Source organism: Mustela nivalis (genome assembly GCF_964662115.1).
Source record: "Mustela nivalis genome assembly, chromosome: 15".
NCBI classification, from domain to species: domain Eukaryota; kingdom Metazoa; phylum Chordata; class Mammalia; order Carnivora; family Mustelidae; genus Mustela; species Mustela nivalis.
The window spans coordinates 4,840,463-4,861,480 of NC_139034.1; the positions used below are offsets into that span (position 1 = coordinate 4,840,463).

The window sequence follows — 21,018 nt, forward strand, 5'->3', positions numbered from 1 at the left end:
ATTATTTCAAGTTTGGCTATTAAGTGATGCTGAGTGGGGGCTAGAAAAAAATACACATTTCACAAGAAAAAGGTTTTTTCTTTACTTAAGAATACAATTTATTTTATCAAGTTTTATAAGCTAAGGATAAAAAGCCAGGGAGTGAGGAATTGGAAAAGGTTGATGATATAGAAAAGTAAGATAAAAATTGATGGAAGAAAATTCTAGAGGGAAGGAGACATCCTCTAGAAGAATTCTAAAGATTAACCTTAGATACCAGAAAAGACATTTGTCCTCAGAAGTTAGAGGCAGAGTGACAGTGATGGGCTTGAAAGAAGAAATGTCTGTGTAAGGTTATAAAGGGGAGAAGATAAGAAATTATTTGAGGGACGCCTGGGTGGCTCAGTTGGTTAAGCAGCTGCCTTCGGCTCAGGTCATGATCCCAGCGTCCTGGGATCGAGTCCCATATCGGGCTCCTTGCTCCGCAGTGAGCCTGCTTCTCCCTCTGACTCTGCCTTCCACTCTGTCTGCCTGTGCTCACTCTCACTCTCTCTCTCACAAATAAATAAATAAATAAAATCTTTAAAAAAAAAAAAAAAAAAAAAGAAATTATTTGAGACAACTTCTTATTTTTTCAGAAACACGTGACATGACTGCCAAATAAAGGACCCAAGTAAGGTCTGACACTTTAAATGTGTAGGTGCACCAGTTGCTATGGGAGTGAGACTGCCTTCCTCAGCTTTCTATACCCCTGACCTACTTGTGGATAGAGTAGAGAGCTGGAATAGCTCAGGTCATGGATCAGTAGCTGAATTATAGGAGAAAGCCAGGACATGTATCGTGTGAGAGTGCGGTCAAGAGTTGTTAAAGTCGGGGCACCTGGGTGGCTCAGTGGCTTAAGCCTCTGCCTTCGGCTCAGGTCATGATCTCAGGGTCCTGGGATCGAGCCCCACATCCAGCTCTCTGCTCAGCAGGGAGCCTGCTTCCCCCTCTCTCTCTGCCTGCCTCTCTGCCAACTTGTGATCCCTCTCTGTCAAATAAATAAGTAAAATCTAAAAAGAGTTGTCATTTGTTACAGGATCTAGGACAGGAAAGGTGAGAAATGAGACCAGGACAATGCAGGCAGTGTAAAAGATGAAATCTAGTTGGAGTACAGAAAAAGAGGGCTGCAAGGATGACGAGTGGCTAGAGAATGGAAAGTTCAAATTGACAATTTCAGGTGCTCTTCAGTTCCAAGAGATTAAAAGATTCAGTGTTTAATTTATGGTAAAGATTGGCTATGAGCCAAAAATGAACTATTGGGATTTCATCAAGATCAAAAGCTTTTGCACAGCAAAGGAAACAGTTAACAAAATCAAAAGACAACCAATAGAATGGGAGAAGATATTTGCAAACGACATATCAGATAAAGGACTAGTGTCCAAAATCTATAAAGAACTTAGCAAACTCAACACCCAAAGAACAAATAATCCAATCAAGAAATGGGCAGAGGACATGAACAGACATTTCTGCAAAGAAGACATCCAGATGGCCAATAGACACATGAAAAAGTGCTCCATATCACTCGGCATCAGGGAAATACAAATCAAAACCACAATGAGATATCACCTCACGCCAGTCAGAATGGCTAAAATCAACAAGTCAGGAAATGACAGATGCTGGCGAGGATGTGCAGAAAGGGGAACCCTCCTACACTGTTGGTGGGAATGCAAGCTGGTGCAGCCACTCTGGAAAACAGCATGGAGGTTCCTCAAAATGTTGAAAATAGAACTGCCCTATGACCCAGCAACTGCACTACTGGGTATTTACCCTAAAGATACAAATGTAGTGATCCAAAGGGGCATGTGCACTCAATGTTTATAGCAGCAATGTCCACTATAGCCAAACTATGGAAAGAACCTAGATGTCCATCAACAGATGAATGGATCAAGATGTGGTATATATACACAATGGAATACTATGCAGCCATCAAAAGAAATGAAATCTTGCCATTTGCGACAACATGGATGGAACTAGAGCAAATCATGCTTAGCGAAATAAGTCAAGCAGAGAAAGACAACTATCATATGATCTCCCTGATATGAGGAAGTGGTGATGCAACATGGGGGCTTAAGTGGGTAGAAGAAGAATCAATGAAACAAGATGGAATTGGGAGGGAGACAAACCATAAGTGACTCTTAATCTCACAAAACAAACTGAGGGTTGCTGGGGGGAGGGGGTTTGGGAGAAGGGGGAGGGATTATGGACATTGGGGAGGGTATGTGCTTTGGTGAGTGCTGTGAAGTGTGTAAACGTGGTGATTCACAGACCTGTACCCCTGGGGATAAAAATATGTTTATAAAAAAAAAAAAAAAAAAAAGATTGGCCATGAGCATCAAAGGGCACAGCCTGCCTGTTTGGGATAATAGCATTTGTTTGAATACAGAAACTCTTTAACTGGGGAAATGTTCTCAAGGTAGGCAGGTGACAGTTACGGAGAAGGGTGGAGATGACAGAAAGTATTCTCCAAGGACAGAAGAACAGAACTCTGGAAGGAGCAGTAGAGAACCAGCCTAGGTAGGGCCAGGGTTGTGGAAGGTGAGCTGTAAAGGTGGTGTGCCACGGTAGTTTTTTCAAAATAAGGGTTAAAACACCTTAAAAGGTGTTTTTCACATCTATTTGTGTGTGTGTGTGACCAGCATTTCCTTTTAATGAACTAAAACAGAAAATATTACAGTACATTGCATATGTAGAGATTAATGATGTTCTGAAAATACATGCCTATTTTATTTATATAATTTTATAAACATGTGTATCCCCTAGGTCACAATATAAATGATGCCTTTCTTACTGTAGTCACTGGCAAAAAAGACTGAAAAATACTGCTTAGAGAGAAGAATACTGCGCTTAAAGAGAACACTAGGTTTCCCATGAAGTACGCCTCTCTCATAACTAAGGGGTTAGGCAGGAAATGAAGCAGGCTTGGAACTATGGCAAATTAAAGTGAGCAGGCTCCCATCTAAAGCAGTCAGCTACTACTCAGTTCCAAATGAAGGATGCCAGATAGGAACATGGGCCTACTGTTGTTTTTTATTTTTTTAAAGATTTTATTTATTTATTTGACAGAGAGAGATCACAAGCAGGCAGAGAGGCAGGCAGAGAGAGAGGGGGAAGCAGGCTCCCTGCCGTGCAGAGAGCCTGATGCGGGGCTCAATCCCAGGACCCTGAGATCATGACCTGAGGTGAAGGCAGGGGCTTAACCTACTGAGTCACCCGTGCGCCCCAGAACATGGGCCTACTGTTACCAGACTTAGCAATTTGTGAAATCTCTTCCTTTTTAATTGGCATAGTTCATAAGGGCTAGACTTTGCGTGTAAGCTGCCTTTTATCATTGACGAGTAAAGGTAAGGAGATGGCAGGGTACTCTGTGAAGAGGATAACAAATTAATTACTAAATACAAAAAATTTATTTACATAGAAAAGGGATGAAGGCATGATGGAACTGGAGGAGAGTTCCATAATGGAGAGTGAGCTGGAGAAGAAAGGGCACAAAAATCCTTACCCTGGAGCCCATCATGCTTTTTATATGACTCAGTAAGACACAAAGTTAAAATAATCCAAATATAAACACATCTGAAAGCTTCCCTAAAATGTCTTTGTCTTTCTGTATTATAATCTATCTGCCTTCAATTTCTTTGGTAGATACATGGCTTTAGATGTCAAGGAGTCTCTTACTTTCCTATGAAACAATGTGACAGATTCCTATTTTGTATTTTGCCTAAATAGGCAAATATTTTGCCTAAATATTTCAATTATAGCACAGTGGCCACTTATAGGCTAATAGCTTAGTTTGAGTCAATGTCATACCACCTTTATTTAGGAAATGTTTGTCCAATTATTTTAATACCTTAATGAATTCTCCCCCTCTATTTCACTTTTTAAAAAATGAGAAAATAAGGAAATAAATGCTGATATTAGTGGTATAGTTGACATAAAGATGGAAATGATTAACCGTGTCAAAAATGCTACTCCTTAGCCTCAATCAGGGAATACAGCAGTCACTGTGTAATCATAGGTGAGAAAAATTAAAGAATACGTTTTAGCTAAAAGATAAGCTGTAAGGGGGTTGCCTCAATGGCTCAGTCCGTTAAGCAACTGACTCTTGGTTTTGGTGCAGGTCATGATCCTCAGGGTCATGAGACTGAGCCCTGCTTCTCTCCTTCTCCCTCTGCTCCACCCCCTGCTTGCTTATTTGTTCTCATAAATAAATACATCTTAAAACAATAAAATTTATATGTCAGTATAATGCATGTATACTGCTGAAAATGGATGCAAATGCCAATCTCACATTCTCAATCTTCAAAATGTTAAAACTCTACATTTATTATATATCCATTGTTCTTATCTAGTCACAGTAAACCTTAATACAGAATGATTTTCTATTTCTTTATCATCTGACTATTGTCCTCATGATTTCATAATCATTTATGGTCATTTTCCTAAATAATTATGAATTCTTTTAGCCTACTTACCTATTGTTGTTCTGTTTTTTCCAACTAGCCAGCAGTGGTAGCTGAAAAGTGATAGGACGCTGATGAAGAACATTGTAGACACGAAGAAAAGGAAAAGTACGTGGAACTTTGCACGTGTATCAGAGAGTTCATTCTGAGGAAGGAAGAAAGAAGAATTAACTTTAGAACAGTCAGCCCGTAAAGCATATTGTTATTTGATTCTTCCTAAAGACTGCTGAATCTACCAAAAATCTTGCCAGATATGAAGAATATAAAATAAATTTAGATAATAAATCCAAAAGCAACATCTCCCAAAGCAGAAAACTGGCATTATCAAAGGAGCTTGCTTGTATGAAAGGTTGAAAGGGTCATTTAAAAAAATTACTCTTAAACATTTAAAAAATTTAGTAATATATTCAATAAAAAAGATGCATTTTTAACTCATTTTTTTCCTTTGTACTTTATGCATATATTCATAACTTTCCCTGATATCCAGGATATACAAGGGGTTTTCCTTATCTATGCTAAAGTATTTGCTTATTTTAATTATAAATGCTGCTAACCAGATACTAATTGTGATAAATTTGTGTATTTCTTTAATTTCTATATTTGGAAGACCTCAGCATATATCCCCATGCCCTCAGCTGTTCAATCCCTACCTTTTTTACCCTCACTCAATTCCTACACTTTTTTTTTTTTTTTGGGTAATTAGCAGTTTTGGTAAATACATTTACCACAAGGTATTAGTGAATGAAAACAGCTTTGTTGTTACCCCTTTTCTTATGGCTACATTCATTTTAATAGAAGCAAAATCTTAGTATCTATTAATAGGAGAAAGAGGAAGCCTTTAAGTGTTAGCTCTTAAAATAAAACCACATGGGAAAATTACAGATTCTACTAGAACATGAGGTGGTCCTGGCTTGATTTAAATATAGTTTACAGGATAAAATGAAGGTTTTTAGCATTAGATTATTCTGACATATATTTTTTACTCTTCTTTCCCAGAGTAACCACAGTGCCTTTGAAACATACCAAGCAATTCTTTTAACTTCCCATCTTGTGAAGTAAATGAATATTATACATATTTACTACAAATTGTCACAAGAATGGCATGGCAATAATATTATTTTACCTTTGGACAACTCTCTGTAGATTTCCTGCGGCAAAGCTTGTACAAATAGAGATAATGTATTAAGAAACCAAATTTTATACAAAATTATCCTGAATACTAGTTTTATAAATCTTTTGTTTTGAAGGAACACTGAGATGTTGTTTTCTAAAGGTCATTGACAACATTTTTTCCAAAAACACAAAAGTGAAAACAGACAAGAATATTTAGCTCCTAAAACAAACAAACAAAACAAAAAATAAAGAATATTTAGCTCCTCAAGCACATTCGAGGTACACTTTAAAATCTACTTTCCCTCTGTTTTTTAAAGAGATTTAAATCTAGGAAAGAAAATTAATTTTTTTAGCAAATAGCTTTTATTTAAAAACTTCTGATTAGCACTTTCTAAAAACTCTGAAAACTTCTTATCACCTTCACTCACTATGACTGCAAAAGCCTTCTAAGAGGTGTCACTCGACCTGCAGTTTAGTTTCAGCTCTGTAATCAGAGTGATCCATTACAATTAAGACGATGTTATTCCTCACGAAAGACACAGTCCTCCAACACTCTCCAAGGCCCACTGCCTGGACTTCTCATTAATTCCATTCTTGCTCATTCTACTCCAGCCACACTAGCTAGCCACCTTGCTGTTAAACAAACATGGAGGGGACACTCCTACTTTGGGGCCTTTGCTCCAAACTCCAGATGTTTCTTCAAAAATGTTCTCTCAAATGTCCACTAATTCCCTTTAAGTCTCTGCTCAAATCTTACCTTTGGAAATCTACCCTGATCACACTCTTTTTAAAAAACTGAGATACAACTGAACATATAACATTCTATTAGTTTCAGGTGTAAAACATGACTCAATGTATGTACACACTGCAAAAGTAACAATATGTACAATTGCAAAAGTCATAATAACTCTAGTTAACACCCATACCACAATTTTAAAAATTTTTTTCTAGTGATGAGATCTTTTAAGATGTACTATCTTAACAACTTTCAAATATACCTAACTATAGTCACCATATTGTGCATTATACACCCCAAACTTATTCATGTTATTTTGAGCACCTTCATCCACTTTACCTATTCCCCACCCACTGCCCCAACAATCACCAATCTGTTATCTAGGAGTCCAAAAAAAATTTTTTTTTAGATTCTACATAAGTGACAAAAACAGCTGTCTTTCTCTGACTTGTTTCACTTAGTGCAATGTCTTCCAGGCCCATCCATGTGATCACAAATGGCAGGATTTCCTAAGTATTTATGGCCAAGTAATAGTCTATTGTGTACACGTACACATACGTATGTACACACACACACACACACACACACACACACACACACACTTTTCTTCACCCATTCATCCACTGATGGGACACTTAGGTTTTTTTTCATATCTTGGCTATTATAAGTTGCAATGCACATGGGGCATGCTCGTATCTTTTCAAGTTAGTGATTTCAGTTCCTTTGGATAAATATCCAGAAGTAGAATTGCTTGGATCATATGGTAGCTCTAATTTTTGGAGGAATCTTCATACTGTTTCCATAGTGGTTAAACCAATCTACATTCCCACCAACAGTACATGGGTTCCTTTTTCTCCACTACTTATCTTTTGATAACAGCCATTCTAAGAGGTATGAGTTGGTATCTCATTGTGGTTTTGATCTGCATTTCCCTGATTAGACACTGAGCAGTTTTTGGTATACCTGCTGGCCATCCATGTCTTTGGAAAACTGTCTGTTCAGAGCCTCTGCCCAATTTTTTAATTTCTTTTTTTGGGATGGGGGCTACTGAGTTGTAGGAGTTCTTTATATATTTTGTCTATTAAGCTCTTATCAGAAACATGACTTGCAAGTATCTTCTCCCATTCAGTATGCTGCCTTTTGTTTTGCTTATTGTTTCCTTTGCTGTATAGAAACTTCTTAGACTGATGTAGTCCCACTTGTTTTTGCTTTTGTTATTTTGGTTTTGGTGTTAAATCTAAAAAATCATCATCAGGAGGCGCCTGGGTGGTTCAGTGGGTTAAGCCCCGCATCGGGCTCTCTGCTCGGCGGGGAGCCTGCTTCTCCCTCTCTCTCTCTGCGTACTTGTGATCTCTCTCCATCAAATAAATAAGTAAAATCTTTAAAAAAAAAATCATCATGAGGACCAATGTGAAGGAGCTTACTGCTAATGTTTTTAAAATCTACATTTATGGTTTCAGGGCTAATGTTTAAGTGTTTAATCCATTTGTAATTGATTCTTGTTATGATGTCAGATAGAGATCCAGTTTCATTCTTTTGCACGTGGCTATCCATTTTTCCCAACATTATTTATTACAGAGACTACCCTTACCCACGGTATACTCTTGGCTCCTTTGTTGTAAATGAACTGACCAAAGATTCATCAGTTTGTTTTTGGCCTATCCTTTTGTTCCATTGGTCTCTGTGTCTGTTTTCATGCCAATACTGATTACTACAGCTTTGTAATACGGTTTGTAATCAGGAAGTGTGATACTTCTAGCTTTGTTCTTCTTTTTCAAGACTGCCTTGGCTATTTAGGGTTTTTTGTGGTTCCACACAAATTTTAGAACTGTTTGTTCTATTTCTGTGAAAAATGTCTGTGTTGAAAAATGTCCAAGTTTTTCTGTGAAAAACTTTGTTAGGGATTACACTGATTCTGTAAATGACTTTTGGTCATAGGGACATTTTAACAATATTAATTCTTCACATTTAACAATGTTAATTCTTCCAGTCCATGAGCACAGATTAACTTTCCATTAATTTGTGCCTTCAATTGCTTTCATTAGTCTCTCATAGTTCTCAGTGTACAGGTCTCTCACCTATCTTTCTTAATTTCTTAATTTCTCTTCTTATAGTCTGTTACTACTGTATAGAAATGCAATTGATTTTGAACTCTGCAACTACTCTTAATTGGTTTCTTGGTTCTAACAGTTTTTGGTGGAGACTTCAGGGTATTCTAAATATAATATTATATATTATACAATAGAGACAGCTTTACTTTTTTCCTACTTGAATTTTTTCTTTTCCTGGTCTAACTGCTTTGGCTAGAACTTCTAATACATATTGTGTTGAATAAATAGCAAGAGTGGGAATCCTGGTCTTTTTCTTAATCTTAGGGGGAAAGCCTTAAGCCTTTCATCACTGAATATGATGTTAGCTGTGGGATTGTCATATAAGGTCTTTACTGTGTTGAGATATATTTCCTCCACACCTACTTTGCTAAGAATTTTTACCAAAAATAGATGTTGAATTTTATCTAATGCTTTTCTGTATCTATTGAGATGATCATATTTCTTCCTTCATTTTGTTAACGTGGTATGTCATGCTGATTGATTTAAAGATGAAGAACCATATCTGCATCCCTGGAATAAATCCCACATGATCACAGTGTATGATTCTTTCAATGAATTGCTGAATTCAGCTTGCTAATATTGTTTTAAATATTTTTACATCTTTGGCCAGCAAGTATATAAAGCCCATAATTTTATTTTCTTATAGTGTCCTGTCCATTTTTAGTATCAGGGTAATACTGGCCTCATAAAATGAATTTGGAAGTATTCCCTCTTCTATTTTCTTGGAAGATTTTGAGGACTAGCATTAGTTCTTTAAATGTTTGGTAGAGGGGCACCTGGTTCAGTCATTAAGCATCTGCTTTCAGTTCAGGTCATGACTCCAGGGTCCTGGGATGGAGCCCTGAATTGGGCTCCCTGCTCTGTGGGAAGCTTGCTTCTCCCTCTCCCACTCCCCCTGCTTGTGTTCCCTCTCTTGCTGTGTCTCTCTCTGTCAAATAAATAATTAAAAATCTTTATTTATAAATAAATAAATGTATGTATGTATGCTTGGTAGAATTCACTACCAAACCATCTGGTCCTGGACTTTTGTTTATTGGGAAGCTACTGATTACTGATTTAATCTCCTTACTAGCAATTAATCTCTTCAGATTTTCTACTTCATCATGATTCAGTCTTGGTTGTATTTTCTAGGAAAGTATCCATTTCTGCTAAGTTGTCCATTTTGCTGGTGTATCATTGTTCATAGTAGTCTCTTATGATCCTTTGTATTTCTGTGGCATTAGATATGTTTTCTCTTCCATTTCTGATTTTGAGTCCTCTTTCTTTCTTGTGAGTCTAGGTAAAGGTTTGACTGTTTTGTTTATCTTTTTAAGAAAACCAGCTCTTTCACTGATCTTTTCTATTGTCTCTTTAGTATCTACCTATTTCCATTCTGATTTGTTTTTCTTTTTAAAAGATTTTATTTATTTATTTGAGAGAGAGAGAACAAGAGAGAAAGCATGAGGAGGAGGAGGGTCAAAGGAAGAAGCAGTCTTCCCTGCTGAGAAAGAGCCCAGGGCTTGATCCTGGGACTCCAGCATCATGACCTGAGCCAAAGACTCAACCAGCTGAGCCCCCGAGGCACCCACCATTCTGGTATGTTATTTCCCTTCTTGTACTAACTTTGGCTTGTATGTTCTTCTTCTAGTTCCTTGAGATGTGAAGTTAGGTTGCTTTAGATCATTCTTATTTGTGAGTTTTCTAGTTTTCTTTTTTTGTAACTGATTTCTAGTTTTATATGTGTTTTCTGTTTCTTTGGATGGAGTATTCTATATGTTTAGTAAGACCACTTGACCTGATGTGTCATTTTAATACCAACTACCTTATTGATTTTCTGTCTGGATGATTTATCCATTGATGAAAGTGGGGTATTAAAGTCCCTACTATTATTGTATTGCTCTCAATTTCTCCCTTTAGGTCTGTTAATATTTGCTTTATTTATCTAGGTGCTCCCATGTGTCCATTAACTTCCTTCATGCCTATGCTCAAATCTGATTGTCTTACTGAGGCAGGTCTATTCTTATCACTCTCTTTAGCACTTCTATCTGCCCCTGTCATACTCACCCCTACACACTTGCCACATCCCTTACCCCGCTCTACTTTTACTATTTTTCAGTGTTTACTTCCTAATACACAATAGGATTTACTTATTTATTATGCGTATATTCCATCCTCTTCTCAAAAGTAAGTTCTATAAAAACAGGACTCTGTTTTGTTCACTGATATATCCAAAGTGCCTTGAACACTGCCTGGCACACAGTAGGTACTAAATACATATTTGTTAACTAAAGAAAAAGATTTAAGTTTATTAGTCTTTCCTTATTATGATAAATCTGAAAAAAGTTTTAAAAATATTTATTCTTTTTTTAGAGACAGAAAGAACATGCACATGAATGGGGGAAGGGCAGAAAGAATGGGAGAGAGAATCCCAGGAAGGTTCTGGAAATTCTCAGTGTGGAACCCAAATCAGGGCTCAATGTGATGACCCTGAGGATCACGACCTGAGTCAAAATCAAGAGTTAGATGCTTAATCAACTGAGCTACGCAGCCACCCCCAAAATATTTATTCTTTAATTAATAAATCATTATATGCAAACACTGCTGAAGTTTCTGGTAAAGAAATGTGAAATTCTAGGGGCGCCTGGGTGGCTCAGTGGGTTAAGCCGCTGCCTTCGGCTCAGGTCATGATCTCAGGGTTCTGGGATCGAGTCCCGCGTCGGGCTCTCTGCTCGGCAGGGAGCCTGCTTCCTTCCCTTCCTCTCTCTCTGCCTACTTGTGATCTCTCGCTGTCAAATAAATAAATAAAATTAAAAAAAAAAAAAAAAAGAAATGTGAAATTCTATAGTTTAGACTTTATTCATCTGGCACTGAATCCTCTTCATTTAAATAGGGTCACTGAGTAGGATAAGTAGGTTGTAAACTGAACAAAGATACTTACAATTAGGGGAAGAGCAGAACCCAAAATTCACTGGGCTAAGACCACATAGAACTGGGTACTCTCTTCTAATATATACAAAGGCACTGTAAGTACTAGCATGCCCTGAGTTTTAAATACCCAAAGCTTAAAACTCAACAATGTGTTAGTGAAAGTCCTTAAAAAGTATTAAATATTTCTCAGAAAAATAATTGTGCTTGATGACTTAAGGCTTTAATTATGTAATTCCCAAGTATGACTATGAATAGCAACTTACAGTGAAAAGTAGTTGGATGTTGAAATAGAGATATTTATGTTCAAATTCTGGCTAGTTTCCTAACTTCTCTAACCTCAGTTTTCAACTTTGGAAATTGGGGTAGTAACAGCTCTTTCTGCATTAACTATATTTTCTTATTTTTTCTATTCTTTTTTTATTTTTATTTTTGACAGAGAGAGTGAGTGAGTTAGTGAGTGGGGGTAGGCAGGAAGAGGCACAGGGAAAGGGAAAGAGAGAATCTTAAGGAGACTCCATGCCCAGTGCAGAGTCCAACATCTCACAACGCTGAGATCATGACCTGAGCCAAAATCAAAACTTGGATGCTTAACTGAGCCACCCAGGTCCCCCTTATCTTCTGTGTTCTTGATGCTCTGGCATCTGAGGCCGTGCTGACTGGAGAGAGACCAACTTTTCCACAGCTATCCAGTCCTTAAGTGATAGCAAGGAATAAACCTCTCATACAAAAACTAACCAATCCAGAGTTCATATTCCATATCACCTCCTCTATCTGACTATTATACTCCAGGAGGCAAAATTTCCTTGCCCTAACCACTCCAACGATACATACAGAAAACAGGGACAACCATTATGCCCAGGGACCACAGATACTATGCAAACTGGCTAACCTAAATCTGGTTACCCTGTCTGGTGCTTCCCTGTGTGGTCCTTCATAGCGTGGTATGACCCTTCCCTCAGAAACTGTGAGCAACAAACTATCTTTTCAATAGTAATCACTTCACGATCTGCAGGCTTCACCACATCTGAACAGCTCAATTATAAAACCAACATTTAAAAACTTCTTAACAGTATTGTTAGGAAGAGTAAATACAAAATACTTTCTGACCACAGTAATGCCTTCTTCAAAATCAAAGATTTAAATGTGAAAACAAAAACAACTAAAATGCCCAAGGAAGGGCGCCTGGGTGGCTCAGTGGGTTAAGCCGCTGCCTTCGGCTCAGGTCATGATCTCAGTGTCCTGGGATCGAGTCCCGCATCGGGCTCTCTGCTCAGCAGGGAGCCTGCTTCCTTCTCTCTCTCTCTCTGCCTGCCTCTCAGTGTACTTGTAATTTCTCTCTGTCAAATAAATAAATAAAATCTTTAAAAAAAAAAAAATGCCCAAGGAAAACTTGGGTGAATATTGTGTAAATATACAGTGAATAGACTTAAGCCAGAAATCATAAATGAAAAGTACTGCTTTTATATTTTTCATTTTTAAAAGATTTATTAATTTGAGGGAGTGCAGAGCGAGAGAGAGCACACAGGGGGAGGAGCATAGGAAGGGGGAGAGGAAGGATCCCCACTGAGGTGGGAGCCAGATATAGGGCATGATCCCAGGACCTTGGGATCATGACCTGAGCCAAAGGCAGACACTTAACCAACTGAGCCACCCAGGTGCCCCTTTGATTTCTGATTTTCTGATTATTTATTTAAAAGCAGTACTTTAGGGGTGCCTGGGTGGCTCAGTTGGTTGAGCATCTTCCTCTTGAATTTGGCTGGGGTCAGACCTTAGGGTCCCAGGGTCATGAGGTTGAGCCTTCTGTAGGGCTGGTGCTCAGCACAGAGTCTGCTTCTCCCTTTCCTCCCCCTCCAAGCCCCACCCTGTTCAAGTGCATGCAATGCACACACACTCTCTACAATGAATAAATAAATAACATCTTTAAAAAAAAAGAAACTGTAAAAACACTGCTTTTAAAAATATTTTTAAATATAAAACTTTGATTTGATAAAAATCAAAGAAAACAGGGTTATAAGATATAAATTAAAAATGTGGAAAAAAACACAACTTATGACAGAAAAAGGATTACCATCTATAGAGGCAGGAATCGAATTAGTGGTTATTTGAGCTATTTGCAATTTCACTGTTACTACTGTAAAACTGCAGTAAGTCTCTTCAACTCAAGTAAAAGCAATTACTTCCTTAAAATTGATAGGTCTATTGTTAGAATATTGCTGAAAATATTGACTCACTAAAAGAAGTTTACTGGGCGCCTGGGTGGCTCAGTGGGTTAAGCCGCTGCCTTCGGCTCAGGTCATGATCTCAGGGTCCTGGGATCGAGTCCCGCATCAGGCTCTCTGCTCAGCAGGGAGCCTGCTTCCTCCTCTCTCTCTGCCTGCCTCTCTGCCTACTTGTGATCTCTCTCTGTCAAATAAATAAAATCTTTAAAAAAAATAAATAAATTTAAAAAAATAAAAGAAGTTTACTATATCCTATTTAATATCCATTTATGTACAAATAAACATATGAAGGTAAATTGTAATACCATTTGCTTTCTGATCCATCATAAATTCTACCTGAAATAAAGTACATCTACTTATAATAAAGAATGAATGACTTCTTTATGAATATATCATCTTAAAAAGTTTTACATATATTTTTTAAGACAGAAAAAAGACTTACCGTCCAAAATTTTATAAAGTACTGTAAAACTGTTGTAGCCACAAAAAGGCAATATAACAAGGAATACAATAAAAACAGCAGGAAGAATTTGTAATTAGAAAATCCCACACAGTTATTCACCCTAGAAGAAAAAGAAAATTACACTGTAAAAATAAGATAAATCACAAACTATCAGAAACAGAAAACAAAATGATGTTTGCCAAGGGCTGGGGAGGCTGTGATGGGTATAGAAATTTATTCTGCAAGATGAAAAATTTCTGAAGATTGTTACACAATATGAACATATTTAATACTACTGAACTGTCCACTTAGAAATGGTTAAGACAGTAAGTTTTAATGTTATTTTTAAACTATAATAAATAAAAACAATAATACATATGGCAGATAAAAAATATTATTACTTAGAAATGGGTCATATGGGAAGTAGGGAGCAGTATCTTAATTGTGGATGTGTGTTTTTAATAAATTCATGAGGGAATTTGGAATTTTAATGTTAATTCTTAATATACACTTACTTGGATTAATAACATCAGAGTATATATTTAAAGGAATACATTTAATATAAACATGTACATACATAAATATACATATAAATAGTACCAGATCAATCTTGAGTAATCGAGTGATTAAACTGACCCTCAAAATTTGGGAATGCTGAGATAAATTACTCTCAATTCTCCCCTTCCCAACTCTCCACCCCCAATGCAATTTCCTCTTTTTTTATACATACCAAGGACAGTGATGATCCATCTTAAGAACACATCTAAAAAACAAATAAACATAAGAAAATCCTTGTACAAAAATTCCCCTAATTCTAGTTTCTGATAATTTTCTCTTTCTTTGGCTTAAATTTTTACCTTTACAAATAATATCTTAGAAAAACCAACCCAGAGGTGCCTGGGTGGCTCAGTGGGTTAAGCATCTGACTCTTGATTTCAGTTCAGGTGACGATTTCAGGGTTGTAAGACTGAGCTGCGCTTTGGGCTCCATCCTGGGTGTGGAGCCTGCTTAAGATGGTCTCTCTCCCTTCCCTTCTGCCTCTCTCTCTCCCTGCCTCCTTCTCTAAAAAAAGTAAAGAAAAGCTAACCCAGTACGTTAGAGAAAAGTTCTGGTATTTCCAGAAGGCCTTTTATAGTTAGATGATTTTTAATACTGGCAATTCAGCTGAGCATAGCCAAATGCCTTGAACCACGCCAAATGACATTTTAATATGATGTAGTATGCACAGCACTAGGTAAACTAGATAGGTCCAGCTTCCAAATTAGCTGAGGAAGATAAAATGAAATACATAAATCCCTATGCTATTTTAACCACACAAAACACATAAACATAAAACACATAATGTTAAAAATATGTAACACATAAAAATAAAACTTTAGGAGCAAATATGTCAAAATATTATTAATGATAGGCTTATAGATGGTTATTTTTTCCACATAATTTACAAAATTGCATTCCCTGGATAAGGAGTACTGTACTTTTATAATAAAAAAAAGCCTTCCAAATTTACCTCTTCACCAATACATGTAATCTAGATTTGTATGAAGTTAGACCACAGAACATTTCAAATACAGCAGTTTCCTTATCCATAGTTGCTTCCCCTGGTTTCAGCTACCCACAGTCACCCGTAGTCCAGCAGCAGATGATTCTCCTTCGGACATACTTCAGAAGGTAAATGGTGGCCTAATGCTGTGTCACAGTGCTTACGTCAGTTACCTCCCTTCATCTCATCACAATAAGGATGAGTATAGCAGAAGGCATTTTGAGAGAAAGACCACATTCACATAACTTTTATTACAATATATTGCTATAATTGTTCTATTTTATTATTAGCTATTATTGTTAATCTCTTACTATGCCTAATTTATAAATTAAACTGTATCATAGTTATGTATGTATAGTATATGTAGGGTTTGGTATTATCCAGTTTTGGGCATCCACTGGGGGTCTTAGAATAGATCCCCAGGCAGATAAGAAGTGACTGCTGAAATATAAGAAATGAATAAACTAATACCCAGAATGTTAAACAGCCTGTCCAACTAAAGTTCAAGGACCAGTAGAGATTCCCAAACTATGAATCTTTCTTTCAACACACTACCCTCTGATAAGGGCAGAAAAAAAAAAAAAAAAGAAAGAGAGAGAGAGAATTTTCTGGGAACAATGTCACAGACAGTAACTGAAAACAGTATTTTTTTTTTTTAAAGATTTTATTTATTTATTTGATAGACAGAGATCACAAGTAGATGGAGAGGCAGGCAGAGAGAGAGAGAGAGGGAAGCAGGCTCCCTGCCGAACAGAGAGCCCGATGTGGGACTCGATCCCAGGACCCTGAGATCATGACCTGAGCCGAAGGCAGCGGCTTCACCCACTGAGCCACCCAGGCGCCCTGAAAACAGTATTTTTGTGGATTATTAGGTTTTAATATTAACAATAAAAATGAGAAAAGTAGGGTGCCTGGGTGGCTCAGTGGGTTAAGCCCCTGCCTTCAGCTTGGGTCACGATCTCAGGGTCCTGGAATTGTGCCCTGCATCGGGCTGTCTGCTCAGAGGGAAGCCTGCTTCCCCCTTTCTCTGCCTGCCTCTCTGCCTACTTGTGATCTCTCTCTGTTAAATAAATAAAATCTTTAAAAAAAAATGAGAAAAGTGTCATGATCGTCTTTTTTTTCCATGACAGTCTTTTTGATCTAAGAAATAAAGTTATCTCCCTCAAGGGGGTTATTACTTATTTGCTTATCAATATTAAATTAAATGTAAGTGTAAGAAGTATATTCTATCGACCAGTATAGTAACTCTTAACCAAGATTACTTCAAGGTATATTCTAGCTTATATAAATATTTTTGTTAGCCCAGCAAACAGCAAATAAAGGGAAAGGATACAATGTTCTTGCTAAGTATAAAGCATATAAAATAATCCTTCCCCTTCCATTCTCCTGTCATCAACTTCTGGTGCTAGGGTTAAATAGAAACAAACAAGTAATACTTACACGTCACATGCTGAGCAGTGATGTGCCCGGTCAGGTTTAATCAACTGACATCTTTCACAGTATCTGATGGCTACATTTAAGAATTAAAAGGAAATTGTTGAAGGATGTGCAAGCTTAGTTAATTTGACTGTAAAATTTGTTTTCATTTCTTTTACAAATAATTCTGTGAAATTTACAACTAATAATTTTAAAATAATACCAAAGTGTATTAGAAAGCTTCTGAAATCAGAATGTCAAGAGGTAGAAGGGAACCTCAGAAATAGAATAGTGCCCAGCAGTTTTCAGATGAAAAAAGAGAATCTAGAGCAAGTTAGTGACTTCAACAAGGTCAAAAACCAGTTAGGTAGCACAACCCAGAGTTATGGAGTCCTAATTCAAGTTCTTTTTCCTACTATAATACAGTGTCTATAATAAAATATAAAAATAAAGTGTCTAAACGTTTCAAGGCACCCTGTGGGATTTTGTTTTTAACATTATAGAATAGCTTTTTCAAGAAAAACAAAAACATAACCTTTTATCTCCCATCCTTATCCCAAGGAGCAAAACTGATACAACCCCCCAAGGGGTTTCAAACCACAAACCCCAAGAAGAACCTGGTGGCTCAGTGGGTTAAAGCCTCTGCCTTTGGCTCATGTCATGATCCCAGGGTCCTGAGATCAAGCCCTGCATAGGGATCTCTGCTCAGCAGGGAGCCTGCTTCCCCCCCCCCCACCTCTGCCTATTTGTGATCTCTGTCTGTCAAATAAATAAATAAATAAACCTATTTTTAAAAACAAAACAAAAAATAAAAATAAAAAAAAAATAAAAACCCTGAACTTTTCCCCACTCAATTCTAACATGTTATTGCTGCCCAATTTATATGTTCATTCATTCAAAACATGAGCACCTATTTTGTGCCAGGCTTAAATCCCTGCCTTTGTGGAACTTACATTCTTTTGGAGATCCCACACCCCCTACTTGTTTACTTTCTCTAGCTTTAACACTCTCTGTCAAATAAATAAAGTCTTTTAAAAAGGGGCGCATGGGTGGCTCAGTCATTAGGCATCTGCCTTCAGCTCAGGTCATGATCCCAGCGTCCTGGGATCAGGTCCCACATTGAGCTCCCTGCTTGGCAGGATGATTGTTTTTCTCTCTCCCACCTCCCCCTGCTTGTTTTGCCTGTCTTACAGTATCTCTCTCTGTCAAACAAATAAATAAAATCTTTTTTAAAAAATAGTTTAAAAAAACTTGAAAAAAAAAGAAAAAGAAAAATTTAAAAAATTTAGTAGAAAGAATAATCATTCAAGGATGCAGAAATAGAACTAGAATAGTAAAGCACAACAAACAAAGCTTTTCAAGAAGCCAGAATGACAAGAGCCACTGAGCTTTGGGTAGGGAGAATAGAAGCCAGTTGCCTGGTATTTAGCTGGGAAGGAAAAAGAGGACTTGGGTGCAGAAGGCTTATAAGAGGATCTAATTCAATGGGAAGAGAAAATATAATGGCGGTTAGAACAAAGTCTGAACCAAACTGCTGTTTTTAAGAGATATATACTTTGATGTATACCTGAGAATGAAGGGAAGGAACTGGTTGTGAATTATTAAGTGGAGAAGCAAGCGTTATAGGAGAAAACTGGGGGAGAAGAGAAGAAAAAGGTCAGTAATTTTTACGTAAATATAAGAAAGGACCAGGGTTGTCTGGGTAGTGCAGCCATTGATTTTGACTTCAACTAAGATGGTGACCTCAGGATTTTGGGATGGAGCCCCGTGCTGGGTCTCTCTTTCCCTCTCCCCCTGAGCCCTGCACTTTCCCTCTCAAATAAATAAATAGATCTTAAAAACAAAACAAAACAAAACAAAAAAAAAAAAAAGGAAAGAAAAGAAACGAAAAAGAAAGGAGAAGAACACAGATACCAAGAAGAAACTGATATGCTTTGGAAAAGCCAGTCTGTAAAGGTTTGGTGGCACAACATGGTCCTGAAATCAGCAGGGACTCTGTCACCAGTTAGGTTGGATGCTAGCTCTCCCACTTACTAGCTTGTGACCTTGGGGCAGTAACTTACTTTCCATGAGCCTCAATTTTCTCTTTGGTAAGTGCATATAATACCAAGTGTGAAGGGCTATTGCGCAGATTAAATATAAAACTCCTAAAACATATCAGATTCTCAATAAAGCAGGTGTTACTAGGATAATAACAGTAATTATTATTTCCGATAAAATATAAATTCAGACTATGATGGGGAAAACCAGTAAAGGAGAGAAAACCAGGGAGACTTAAAAGTGCATAAACAGTGCCTGCTTTGACAGCACTTATACTAAAATTAGCACAAGACAGATAAGATTAGCACTGCCTCTGCTTGAGAATGACACGCAAAAAGCGCATAAACAGCAATTATGGAGAAAACCCAGGAAGAGATTCATTCAACAAACACCCACTGAGGGCCTATTTAATGAGACACTTTGTTAGAGGCCATGGGAAAAATTCCTGACTGCCAGAGTCTTAGAATAAGGTTGAGGAGGGGAGATAAACAGAAATAACTATGAGGCAGTGATTTGTGACCTACAAGGTAAGAATTAGAGAAGTTCAGAGCAGACTTAAAAAAAAAAAATCACTTCTGGTGGCGCCTGGGTGACTCAGTGGGTTAAGCTGCTGCCTTCGGCTCGGGTCATGATCTCAGGGTCCTGGGATCGAGCCCCGCATCGGGCTCTCTGCTCAGCAGGGAGCCTGCTTCCTCCTCTCTCTCTGCCTGCTTGTGATCTCTCTCTGTCAAATAAATAAATAAAATCTTTAAAAAAAAAAAAAATCACTTCTTGGGGCACCTGGGTGGCTCAAGTCATTAAGTATCTGCCTTCAGCTCTGGTCATGATCCCAGGGTTCAGGGACTGAGCCCCACACTGGGCTCCCTGCTCAGTGGTAAGACTGCTTTCCCTCTCCCACTCCTGCTGCTTGTGTTCTTACTCTCGCTGTCTTTCTCTCTGTCAAATAAATAATAAAATCTTTAAAAAAATAAAAATCATTTCTTGCTCAAGAAGCAGACACTGAATTAAAACTTTAAACTGGATTTAGAGAGGAAAAAATAATTGTCGTAGATAGAGAAAAAGACAATAAAAAAGATGGGGAAAGATAAGAGTGTTTTAGCACAGAACTGATGCAAGGAAACTGTGGGACAAAGCTCGAAAGAGGTATCAATTGGATCCACACCATGGAGGGAGAAGGTCTAGAAAGACTCATTTTGTTTCCTGAATAGATAGTAATTAGTTCATATGGTTCAAAAAGCCCAAAAAGGAACCAGGTGAAAAGCCTCCCCATCCCTGTTTCCTAGCCCCCAATTCCTCTCTGTGAAGACAGCTCCATCATTTTCATTTGTCTCTGGTCCATGAAAGGTCTACTTTATATAATATGTATTTCTGTAAATTTTTTTAGAAGAATGAATGGATATGATTTCTATAATAAGAAAAAAGATAAAACTCCCAAAGTTTGGAATTCTAAGCAATAGAAATGCAGTATAAAATGGTGCTCAAGAGCAGGGACTTTGCCTATAGTCAGAAGGTAAGCTATAGAGGGTACCTGTGTGGCTCAGTTGGTTAAGCATATGCCTTCAGCTTGGGTTATGATCTCAGGGTCTTGGGATCCGGCCCCCATAAGCCTCCTTGCTTAGCAGGAAGCCTGCTTCTCCCTCTCCCTCCCTCTCAATAAACAAATAAAATCCTAAAAAAACAAACAAACCCCCAAAAAGACGTTCTAGGAATGCCATGTACAGCATGGTGACTATATTAGTAACACTATATTTTAAATAAATAAATAAATAATGAAAATTTAAAAAAAAAAAAGGAAGGCAAGCTATAAATCTCAGATCTTATCATTTGGGGACTTCGGACACTTAATTTGTGCCTCATTTCTTCATCTCTCAAATGAAGACAAATGTAGCACCTCCCTCAGAGTTATTCTGAGGATTAAATAATCACCAGTAAAGTGTTTAGCATAATTCTGGTATAATACTGAATAGATGAAGGGTATTATTCAGATTAGAGGAAAGCCATTATAGTTAATGA

The 21,018-nt window shown here is 37.5% G+C and overlaps 1 protein-coding gene across 2 annotated transcripts in view; it reads right to left on the reverse strand.

The window, feature by feature from the left end:
• ZDHHC20 (zDHHC palmitoyltransferase 20) overlaps window positions 1-21,018 on the reverse strand; it is a 70,791-nt gene that overhangs the window by 12,070 nt on the left and 37,703 nt on the right. For both annotated transcript variants that reach the window (XM_082701684.1, XM_082701685.1), the window contains exons 5-8: window positions 16,990-17,059; window positions 14,737-14,769; window positions 14,007-14,127; window positions 4,491-4,623 (exon numbers count right to left, since the gene is read on the reverse strand). In XM_082701684.1, the coding sequence (XP_082557810.1) occupies window positions 4,491-4,623; window positions 14,007-14,127; window positions 14,737-14,769; window positions 16,990-17,059 (357 nt within the window). The remainder of the gene's footprint in view (window positions 1-4,490; window positions 4,624-14,006; window positions 14,128-14,736; window positions 14,770-16,989; window positions 17,060-21,018) is intronic.